The sequence below is a fragment of the Gopherus evgoodei genome, chromosome 4 (genome assembly GCF_007399415.2).
Source record: "Gopherus evgoodei ecotype Sinaloan lineage chromosome 4, rGopEvg1_v1.p, whole genome shotgun sequence".
Taxonomy (NCBI): domain Eukaryota; kingdom Metazoa; phylum Chordata; order Testudines; family Testudinidae; genus Gopherus; species Gopherus evgoodei.
This window is the reverse complement of record NC_044325.1, coordinates 60,818,765-60,831,325: the sequence shown is the minus strand read 5'-3', so window position 1 is coordinate 60,831,325 and position 12,561 is coordinate 60,818,765. Positions and strand designations below refer to the sequence as shown.

General features: G+C 42.3%; 1 protein-coding gene across 1 annotated transcript in view; it reads right to left on the bottom strand.

Annotated features, from left to right (window-relative positions):
• RYR3 (ryanodine receptor 3) overlaps nt 1-12,561 on the bottom strand; it is a 607,531-nt gene that overhangs the window by 55,364 nt on the left and 539,606 nt on the right. The window contains 1 exon segment of the mRNA XM_030559417.1: nt 2,733-2,797. Coding sequence (XP_030415277.1) covers nt 2,733-2,797 — 65 coding nt within the window.

Here is a 12,561-nt window from a genome sequence, read left to right as displayed (position 1 = left end):
AATTACTTGCTGCCTAAACAAGTGAAATATGTATAAACCAGTGCAAGTAACTCAAAATTATCAGAGGTTATGTGCAGAATCTTGAGTTCAAAGTTGAATAGAAGATAGAAACACTTATGGATGTGCACACAGATTCATAGCAGAGTGGTTCATTTCAACCAAAAAAATCCCATAATAAAAGTAAGGCATCAGTGCGGAATGAAAGGAAAATTTCCTTCAGGAGGACCCACCTTCAGAAGGACATGTAGAAGACGACAATTATCCCTCCTGCACAAAAGAATTCATAAGAACATAAGAATGGCCATACTGGGTCAGACCAACAATGGTCCATCTAGCCCAGTATCCTGTCTTCTGACAGTGGCCAATACCAGGTGCTTCAGAGGGAGTAAACAGAATAAGTAATTCCCTTCACGAGAAGCAAGTATCAAGACTCACTGTTGTTTTAGAGGCTTCAGTTTTCACGAACATAAATAGCCTAACTGTGTAGTAACAGTGAGAATGGTAAGGAAAATTACCACCAAGGTGTGAGGGGGTTGAAACTTTGAGGCAAGTAGATGGTCAGTTATAAAGAAATGGAGAGGAGTTTGTGGTTCGGTATATAGCAGTACCAGTGAAATAAAGAACCATGTGAGAGAAGTCTGAGGAGCTACTTACATATTACTAATAAAGCCATCATTCCAGGGCTCCCTGCATTAAACTTTCTTTGGAATGCCCCAGTGATATGCACAGGAGGGCCAGCCATGCGAAGAGGACAGGTTATGTTTATTAAGCATTGGGGAACCTTTTTGGAAAGTAGGATTCTATAAAGAAGGCAGCGTCTGCTCCTTAATCAGCCAAAAGGATTTAGACTGCTGGCAATGACAATGAAGATTTGGGGGAGTGAATTTTTAAAACTAGAATTTTTAAGCTGCAGGCTTGCAGGTACTGCAAAGTACTTAAGTTGAAAATGAAATATGGTAGTAAATAGCAGAAGTACAAGGGAATCTGCGTATCCAATAGTGAGAGAGAAGCATTTATGTTTTAATTGGAAGGAAGTGCAGGAGAGGAATAAGGAAATAAACTGTCAGCAGAAAGAGGTTAGGTGAATTAAAAATAAAAGCTATAAATGCCTACATAATAATATGAAAAGTCTAAAACCAAGAATAGGTGAGGTGGACTATCTGGTACTGGGGGAATACCTAGATATTTTATCAATGGCATATGATAAGGTACATTACTAGCCTCTGGGTCAGGAGACTGAAATCAGTTAGCTGAAAGAGATTAGGGGGAAAAAAATCTAACAAAACCATTGTAATGGGAGATTTGAACAACCTAAATCAGAGGTCGGCCACCTTTCAGAAGTGGTATGCCGAGTCTCATTTATTCACTCTAATTTAAGGTTTTGCGTGCCAGTAATACATTTTAGAAGGTCTCTTCTATAAGTTTACAATATGTAACTGAACTACTGTTGTATGTAAGGTAATAAGGTTTTAAAATGTTTAAGAAGCTTCATTTAAAATTAAATTAAAATGTAGAGCCCCCCGGAGCAGTGGCCAGGACACAGGCAGTGTGCATGCCACTGAAAATCAGCTTGTGTGCCACCTTCGGCACGCATGCCATAGGTTGCCTACCCCTGACCTAAATATAAAGCAGTTTAATGTTATAACACAAAATGGTGTAATAAACAAAAGATTCCAGAACTGCTTGTTTTGGAGCATACAAGGGGAGAGACTTTTTGTCTTAATACTGAGAAACATACAGAATTGATTCTTTGGATTCTTAGTACAGAGAATGCAAAAGAGTTTAAGTGCAGTTGGCAATTACCAGAGAAGTACTGTAACATTGCAAGTAATGTTTATGCTTAAAAATCCTTGCACAGGGTTGGATGTAAGGGCAGACAAGACTACCGAAATAATTCTCTAACAGTGAAAACTAAGAAAGGGATTTTTTTTAAATGAGGAAATTAGTTAGAAAAGCCTAAAAGGGAACAAGTTAAGAAATTGAAAATCACTGACCCATCATGGAAACTATAGAGTCAACCCTGTTAAAGTCACTGAAGGTATGTATAGTGCTGAGAAAGAAAACAGCATAGTTAGGTGGCTAGCTATACTAATTTATTCAGGCCTCAAAATTATCCTTTTAAAAAAATAAATCTCCGATTCAAATACAACAGGACAAAAACTTAGCAGGTTTGAAGAGGTATTTGTAGGACTGAAATTAATGGGGCTAAAGTGAGAATTTGCCATAATAAACCAAAATATAAAGAAAAATTATAGTACATTGTTTAAATATGCCAGGAACAAAAAGCTGTGTAAGTGAGTCATCAGATTTGCTAGACGACCTTGTTATAAAAGGAGGCAATCAAAAAGAAGAAAGAAATTGGCAGGACTATCAACCTTAATACTTCAACACAAGCTGACCACACACTTCCTGACCTGCTGCTTGGAAACCAAGTGAAGTAAATACCACACTAATGAAAGCTGCCATGTTAAAAATGTTTCTCGGGATTTTAGGAGAAGCAGCTGAAGAGGGTTTATAAGACTGGGAATAGGCTTATATGGATTGCTGAGAGTGGCACCTGGGATAGGGTCCCTGCTCTGCTGCTCAGTGAAAGTGCTTGTTGTCTCTGAGGAGCTGTGCTGGCTGCCCAAGACACTGGTAAAATGAAGAATCCAATCAACGCCTGCTCAGGGCTATTTCTGGCCAGCTCATCTAGGAACAGCAAGGAAAATAAACAATAGTGTAAAAGTAACTTACTCAGCCGTTTCTCGGATTCTGCTTTTGTTTCTGTTTCATCTTCTTTTGTTATTTCAGACATCTAAAAACAAAAAGATATTAAAATTGCCATAAACTTACTTTTAAATAAATCTTCTCAATTCTACTTAATGCTTTCTAAAAAACAAACAAAACAATCAATTACCACCATGCCTCATTAACACTAGGTCACTTTCATGTTGTCATAATGCTAATTTTTTTTGCTTCTAAAACAAGTAGCAGACAACATTTCAATAGTGAAAACTTCTATCGTGATTCTTCCTCTAACAGGTTTTCAAGATATATTATTAATACAGTAATCGGTGCAGATGCCTGAATGACTCAAAGTAATAGTCAATGTAATGAGACTGGTGAAGTTACCAAAAAGGAATGGAGGTGACTGAGCACAGATCATAGCTTAAAATTAGCTGGAGTACAGTGGTCACCATGAAGAATTTAACAGTTATGGCTGGAATGTAAAATTATTTCTATACATAGAATGTGGAATAATGTGGATTATCACAAATATCAGCAAGTCAATATCACAAATTCCATGGAATTGTTTAGTTTATAATAGTGGCAACATCTTCCTACTTTGTCAACATAGATTAAAGTAATTATATTCTATAAATGTAATCAAAATTAGCAGAATATATGTATATGTTTTATTTTTGCAATACTTCCCCCTTAAGCTATCTATCTATTCCCCCATACCACAGTATCTAACTGCTTCACAATCATTCATGTATTTATCCTCAATCCTCTGTAAGATAAATATGTGCTATTATCCCCATTTTACATTAACTTTTTAATGCCAAAGCACTGTAGGGACTACTACTGTTTACTCAGATTTTTTCCCCCACAAATACTAAACTATTTCAATTTGAGGACTTTTCACATTAACTTTTCAGTGCCAAAGCACTCAAATTTTATTAGTGTGAATACTCATGAAAAGCAGTTTTAGATTAAATCAGTCATAGAATATCAGGGTTGGAAGGTAGGCCATCTATTCCAACCCCCTACTCAAAGCAGGGCCAATCCCCAGACAAATTTTTTCCCCAGATCCCTAAATGGCCCCCTCAAGGACTGAACTCACAACCCTAGGTCTAGCAGGCCAATGCTCAAACCACTGAGCTATCCCTCCCCCCTAAAATGCTGAACAATTCATTGAAAGCCAATTCTGAACTGTGTATTAGATTGTAAAAATTTCACTTTGAGCTCCATTGATTGGTTACATGTCACATAATATTATTTCTGTTCCCTAACTGAATAACTTACATAATTCACATACATGAGAATTGTAAATTTCATAACTAATACAGAATTAGAAAGTCACAGTTTTGAATGAGTGCAATAATTAACAAATTATAGCTATGGAGAGAAGAAATGGTTACTTACTGCAACTGATTCTTTGACACGTGATGCAAATGTGTATTCCGCTTAAGTGTGTGAGCACCAAGCGCACTGGAGCTGAAGAATTTTGCCTACCAAAATTAGAGGGGTGGTGTTCATGCTTAGTGGCCGTAGCTCCTCCCTGGCTATATAAGGCAGCACTACCCTGATCCCCCTCAGTTCCTGCATACCAAATGCACAGAGATGAGACGCTGAAGCAGTGGATGGATGGTAGGTTGTGGAATATACTCTCTGCATCACATCTTGAAGAACCACAGTTAACTAAGGAGGACTTACTCAGTATAGATAGTTCTTCGATGTCCCCCCCCTCTAGGTGCTCCACTGTAGCTGTGTCAGTGTCCCTGTGCCTCTCATCGGAGATTTTTGATAGCAGTGTCCTTTCATCCTGCATATGCGCCCTCCTTGCCTTGTGCTCTGCCTCAAGGCTATCTAGCACTGCACAGATGAACCACCCTCAGTTCCTTCTCTACTACAGTGCCCATTCTTAAGAACTCCGAAGCAGAGGGGAGGAGGGCAGGTCATGGAGAATCCAAAGTGGGACACATCATCTCGAAGAGCCATCGCTACCGCATTAGATGAGTAACTCTCTCTCTTTTGTGTGTCCCTATGGGTTCTCCACTGTAGGTGACTCCCTAGCAGGATTCCCTGGGGAGGGTTGTGCTTCTGCATTGAACTTAGTACTGATGTCCAAACCATGGAGCTGAAGATCGCATCAGAGGCTGTCATGTGTAATGGCATAATGTTTTGCGAAGGTATGAGCAGATGCCCAGGTTGCTGCCCTGCATATCTCTGTGATGGGGACATTCTTGATGAATGCAATAGAAGTGGAGATGGACCTTGTGCGGCATGTTCATATGCCAGAAGGAGAATAGCAGCACTGGTTAGTGAAGTTGGAAACCTAGTTCGAATATCTTTTGAGATAATATTGCAGAGCCCTTGGACTGGTCTGCAATGGCTACGAACAGCTTAGTGGATTTCCTAAATTCTTTTGTCCTGTCCAAGTAGAACCTTAAGGTTCTCCTGACATTCAGCATATGTAACACAGCCTCTCTGTTGCTGCAGTGAGGCTTTGGGAAGAAGATCAGGTGGTCAATACACTGGTGCATACGGAAGGAGGTTACTTTGGGGAGGAACTTCAGATGTGGTCTCAGTGTGATGATGCCTACCAATTACTCTTCAGCCCCTTTCCTCACCCCCTCTCTCACTATTGAATATGTCATTCACCCAGAGATTGTCTGTGAAGAGGCTGCTTGCCCCTTAATATGATATGCATATGATACAAATAGGCGAGGTGAAGCATGAAATTATTTAGTCCTGTCCAGATAGAAGGCTAGTCAACATCTGACGTCTAATGTATGGAAACACTACTCTTCTAGAGATGAATGTGGCTTAGGAAAGTATACCACCTGGTTCAAATGAAACTGAGACACCACTTTAGAAAAAAATTTGGATGTGGTTGTAAAGTCACCTTTTCTTTGAAGGTTTATGTATAAGGAGGCCTACCCATAAGAGCCTGCAACTCATACACTTTCATTGCGGATGTTACTGGTACCAGGAATGCAGTTCCTGGAGTGGAAAAGGACAAAATGCTAGGGGCTTGAACAGAGGTCCTATCACTACTACTAGGACTGAGGAATTGGTTCTTGGACCAGAGGATATAGATGAAAAGCCCTTTTAAGAATCTTGCTACCATGGGATTGGATCTTCCCTAAACTGGGGGATGAAATGCCACTTTCACAATGAACTAAGCGCAAGTCTTGGTGATTGAAGGTTCAGTAGATACTCCAAGATGTCCTGGATGGAAGCCAGCATTGCTTGAATTCAACGAGCCAATGATTACATAGAAAACTTTTTCCATTTTGGCAAATAGGCCATCCTTATAGAGGATTTTCTACTGTTGCATAGAGCCTGCTGAACAGCTGCCAAACACTGCTCTTCCTCCTCCATCAGCCATGCAGCAGCCACACCATGAGATGCAGCCATGATTCTGAGTCAGTAGGTTGGGATGGAGAGCAAGCAGTATGGAAGGCTGAACTGACAGCACAGAAGGTCAGGAAATCAGCACTGCCTCGGTCATGCTGGGGCAATAAGGATGATCTTGGCCCAACCCGCCTTCAGTTTAAGGATGACCTGTGGGATGATCAGGACTGTGGAAAGGCACAGAAGAGAGCTGACAGCTGAGATGGAAGGTGTCAGACAGGGAGCCCAGACTGAAGCCCCCATTGAGAGCATAACATATGACATTTCCTGTTGTCCCTTGTAATGAAGAGGCGAAGCACCAGAATGCCCCAAGTTGCGAAGATACCCTGGGGAATGCTTGTCTTCAGAGACCACTCAGGACTCAGCAAAAAATTCCTGCTAAGATGGTCCATGAGATGAACTCCAGACAAGTCGTCAGCCATTTGAGTGATACTCTCCTTGATGCAAAACTGTCACAACATGATTGCCTATTGGCAGACCATCCTGGAGTGGGCTCCTTACTTGTTCATATAATACATTGCAATTGTATTGTTGGTAAATATGTGAATCGCTGAGCCCCTGTATGGATCTGAAAAGTGTGACATGCATTGTAACTGACCCAAAGCTCCAGCACACTGATATGCAGAGAAGACTCCTGCTCTGACCACACACACTGGACTTTCAGTGACCTCACTCAGATGTACTTCTGACCCCCTCAGGGAGGCATCAGTAACAACAGTCCTGATTCCTAAGGGCTGGATGAAAGGAACACCCTGACAAAGAGAAACATCCACCATTGTAAGAGGTCCAGGATCAGTGGAGGAAGACTAACTAATCTGTCTAAGGAGTGAAGAGTCGGACAGTAAAGAGTCTTGAGGCACATTTGGAGGGGTGGAGATGTAACCTTGTGAACTGGACCACCAACATGCAAGTGGACATGTGCCTCAAGAGCCTCAGGCAGATTCAAACTGTCATGGAACAGTGAGATTGCAGACTGAGGCAGAGATGGCCAATGGCCTGAAAACAGTCAGTCGGCAGAAATACTCTTGAACTCAGAGTCTACAAGGGCCCCAATGAACTATTTTTTTGTGGGAACCAAAGTTGACTTCCCAGTGTTTAGGACCCAGCTGTTGGTCGTGACTGAGCCCCAAGCATTGTGGCAATGGAAGGGAGCAATAACTGGAACACTGCTCTGGACCAAGCAGTCAAAATGGGTGCTCGGGGGCTGCTAGGGGGAGGTGTGTGGACTGTCAAAACCCAGAACCTGACTGCTTCCTCCTGTGGAATCTATGTCCCTTTCTGGGATATTTCCACAATCTCGGCAGAGGGAAACTCTTCCCAAATGTGTGCTGTGAATGATTACCACAGTTGTTGCTATTGACCCCCTAGTGGTGCCTTCTCACCACAGGTGTATACACCCTTAAGGACTGAAGGGTAGCCCTAGAGTGTTTGAAGGAGTGCAGAGTCTCGTCTGTTTTATCTGAGAACAGCTCCTTGCCATCGAAAGGCAGATCCTCAGTGGCCTGCTGGACATTGGGAACAGTGCCTGAATTCTGCAGCCAGGAAGATCTCCTCATGGTCACCACAGAGGCCATCGCTCTGACTGAAGTATCTGCAACATACAGAGCAGACTGCAAAGAAGTCTTAGCCACCAAGCAGCCTTTGGTACAAAATACATGAAATTCCTCCACTGAGGCCTTGGGCAGTTGGTCTGTGAATTTAGACATAGCTGTCAAGCGGATAAAGTGGTACTTAAACAGAAGTGCCTGCTGATTACACTGCTCTACAGCCAAAATGCTTCTGAAATAAATGTAGTCCAACTTTACTAATTCTGGGTCACTGAGAATGAAAATGATGCTTAAAATTGTTGATTGGCTCTAGTTTTCAAGATATGCTATTGGGTCAGTATATATGACCCTTGACTTGGGAATGGCGGATGATAAGTGAGTTATAAAGGGAAGGGATCTCAATTTAAACCAGAAATGACTAAAATACATCTTTGACTGGATCTATGAATAAATCTATGACTGGGTTTGGACAGTACTTGCTTTTTAACCAAAACAATGAATGATGCAATCTGAAGTTGGTATTGCGTCATACATGATATGAATTGCATCATGTTATTCCTAGAAGTCATGGATGATGCAATCATAACGAAGGTTACATCACTCTGCTGAACAAATTGCCCTATATCAGCTCTAGAAATCATACAGTGTTGTGCTCTCTTATTTGTCAGTGTTTGATTTTGCAAAGGGACACATTTCTGTTTAGCCAAAGTGAGCAGAGATGCCTCGCACTTGTGTGAACAGTGCAGATAACTTCTGCTATGTTTGTGGTGAAGTAACTTTTGCATCACAAAAGCGCAGTCTAACCACTATGGTTAAGAAAGCCTATCACCTTTATTTTGGCTGCAAAATTGGAGATCAGGACAAGAGGTGGGCCCCACACATATGCTGCAACACTTGTGCAACAAATCTTGGCCAGTGGTTGAACAGGAAAAGGAAATCTATGCCTTTTGCAGTGCCAATGATTTGGAGAGAGCCAACAGATCAGACCAGCAATTGTTACTTCTGCATGGTGCCTCCAGTTGGGAAAGGTGTGTCAAAGAAGAAAAAGTGGACTGTGGATTATCCAAACATTCCATCAGCTATACGCCCAGTACCCCACGGAGAAGGACTGCCGGTTCCTGATGCACCAGAATCATTCTCACTTGAGTCAGATGAGGAAGAGGAAGAGGATGAAACCTCTGGTCCTGAACCATCAATGTCACAGGACCCACATTTTCTCCCATCCTCCTCCTCTGAACCACACCTCATAACAGAAGGTGAACTGAATGACCTTGTCAGGGATTTGGAACTACCCAAGAGTAAGGCAGAGCTGTTGGGCTCCAGACTACAGCAGTGGAATCTCCTGGCAGGCTATCAGGGCAAATGGAGCCCATTAATGCTTGCAGACTATTGCTGGACTGTGACAAGAGATTTTCCATTTAATGAATATAAGAGACAAGCCAAGAAGCGCCGCATAGACACTGAATAGGACTAAACTATGTACATAATAGTTTTTTGCCTTTTGTTTCATAATAAATTTATTTATATAACCCTTTTGTTGATTTTTAAAGTGTTACATAAACAGGACAGGTGAAATATTATCATGTAAAGCAACCATAAACACATGAAAAGACCTAGGTTTACAATTTATGATTAAAACTCTACTATCTATACAATATACATAGACATAAAATGTAAAAACTTAAATATCTTAGAAACAGTAGCCAATCAGTTGATTTAATTGTCATATTTGAATTCAGCACATCAAAATACATAATAAATATCACATTTTATCTCTGAAGCAGACGACTTCTCAAAAATTGTAGACCAGCGTTAGCAATTCACATCTCCAAGGAAGAGGAGATGTAAATCTTCCTGCCCATCAGGTACATTTGCTTAGAGTCCTTCTCCTTTGGAGTGGACTTAAACCTGTCCTCTCAAGCTATATCATTCACCACAGTTACTACCAAGGAATTTAGGGGCTGGTGGGAATAAAACCCCTCAGATCCCTCTGTGGAAACAAAGTAGTGCTTTTCCAAGTGCTTAGCTGCTGGTGGTATCAAAGCTAGCGTGCTCCAGAGGACCTTAGCAGGCTCAAGGAGCACATCATTAATAAGGAGGGTGACACTCTCAGGGGCCAACAGCTGCAGGATATCCACTAAGTTGTGGGCGTTCTCCTGCAGGAACTCCACCTGAACACCCAGGGAAGCAGCCATGCATCGCAATAGGTCCTGGTATGCCTTGAAATCCTCCAGTACTGAAGGGAAAGAAGAACCCAGCACTGTGGAATCATCCATGGATGAGAATGACACAGTTAACTGTGTCAGAGCCAGATCCTGCTCCAGGGCTGATGCGCCCCAGGCAGGATGACTCTGGAGACACCTCAAGGGGAAGATACACCACTACCTGGACCTGTAGCAGATTGATGGTCACTGCCACAGATCTGGCCAGAGATCCTGGCTTTGAGTGGGACAAAGAGTGGAACTTCTGTGTCTAAGGAGCAGCATGAAGGCTACTGGTATGAAGAGGGCATTAATGGCCAGTAGGCGCCCGGCCAGGGTCCCCTGTCCTGACCACAAGACAAGCGCCAATCCTGATACCTACAGTGATCTATGAATGGCCCTCACTCAGGCAATGGAGAGCAGGAGGAGTAAGATCCTGACTTTGATGCTGAGATGTCCCGGGCTTCAGGGGACAGCATTGGGACCACCCCGGGGGGGCGATCAACCAGTCTGACTTGTCCTTAGCCCAGAATGATGAGGGAGCTGGCGCTGACAGTGGAAACAGTACCACTGGTATTGCGTATGCCTCTGTTGCTTCTATTGATGAGAGCAGTGTCACCCTCTGAAGTCAGCATCAGTACCAAAGTAACTAATAATGCAGAAGTGGAGGGTGGTGACTGCTGTCATGGCAACATTGGCAGCACCGGCGACAGGGATACTGAAGAAGTTCCAGGTGCCAAGGAGGGGTCAAGTCCTGTATCAGCCCCATTTCCACTGAGGGTGGAAGGGAAACCTCAGGGTGCAGTGCTGACAGACCCATAGGTTTAGCGGCCTGCCCAGCCAATGGGGCTATAAAGGATGCAGCCCTGGCACAGTCCTGGATCAAGGGAAAGTTTTGGACAGACAGGCAGACGAGGTCCACTGCCGTCTGATACACCACTGACATGGAAGCAGTCGTTAACAGCATCACCCTTGTTGGTACCAGACCTAACGGGCACCCTGGGGCCTCGAGTCAATGTGCAGGGTCTCTGCCCTCCCTGTGTGATGCTCAGGAGGGTTGACAGGATATGTTCCATCCCATGCACCAGCATTAATCCTGTGCTGACCCACACTCCTTCTGGAGGAAGGAGATGAGTCCCCATGGGACCTGGAGCAGCCTCAGTTATTCTTATGCAACCTTTTCCTCAGCACACTCCTCTGTATCTTCGGAGAGGTGTCAGCTTCAGGACACGAAGCAGCAAAACCCAAGGGAAACCTGCCATCTGATAAAGGCCTTAGTGCCAAAGGAGGCTGCGTGGCCAGTTCAAGCAGATGCGGCTTGAGAAAAAGATCCCTTGCCACATGAGTCTGTTTCATGAACAATCTTCAAATCAACCTCCGTTCCTTGCCATTGGCTTCACCCTAGACACAACAAGCACCACAGGTCGGGATCATTATTGGGGATCATCCCTCCACATGACAGACAATGTTTAAACCCTAGTGAGGACATCATCAGGGAACACTTAAACCCCAACCAATTACTAGTAAGTGTAACACTATACTATGGGTATTAATGAAGTACATACAACTAGAAAAAAGTAACTGAAAAGAGGATTGAGAAGTTGAAAACCTCACAGAACTCTGACTCCAGTCATGGGTGCCAAGAAGGAACTGAGAGGGACTGAGATGGCACTGCATCTTATAGGCATGGGAGGGGCTACAACCGTGAGTGCCCCCGTCCTTCCCACTCCCATGGGTACTGCTAGGCAAAATTCTCTGGTTCCCGTGTATTGTGCACACACACACACACACCTAAGTGGAATATACAGCTGCATCTACTTGAAGAACCAAAAATTGTATAGTTGATTGGTCACAATTAATGATTCGAATGATCTGCATTAATTCCAAAAGAAATGTGAGAAAATAATTAACATTTAAGAACTTTGCAATCACTTTGGGAATAGAAAGAAAGGCAAAATTTGTTGGAAAAAATATAAATTACTTGTTCAGGCTTATTAGGGACCTTAATTTCAAAGCAGAGTCACTCTGTTCAATGACCATGTCCTTTAAATACCTCAGTACTAATGTAAATACAACAAACTATCCATATAAAATGACATGAAATTGCTACTATTTTATAAGGAATTTGTTCAAAATGAGATTTGACAATGGAATAGTCATAAGTAAAATTTTTATTTTACAGAAAGTGTATATAAAACAGACATAAATAAATAAACTGGCCAGTAAATGGAAAATATAATTTGATATGCAGGAGAACATGGTAATACACATTTCATGGGGGCTAAAAGCTTGACGACAGAGTAAATAGTACATTATATAGTCATGTAGTGGAGGTTTATACTGAAAACTCCTAGAAATCAAATCAATGCCTTAAAAGGGTTGGGCTAAAACCCATTATAGAAAAGAAGTCTTTGAAATGGCCTAATACAAGTAGAGATGGATCTATAATGCAGAGTTTAAAGAAAAGGAGTACTCACAGCACCTTAGAGACTAACAAATTTATTTGAGCATAAATTCGTTAGTCTCTAAGGTGCCACAAGTACTCCTGTTCTTTTTGTGGATACAGATGAACACGGCTGCTACTCTGAAAACTGCAGAGTTTAGATATCCTCACAATTTGAAAAGGTATTTGGATCCAGAGTTTTGGTTCAGGCCCATCTTTAAATGGAATTATACTCAATTATGTA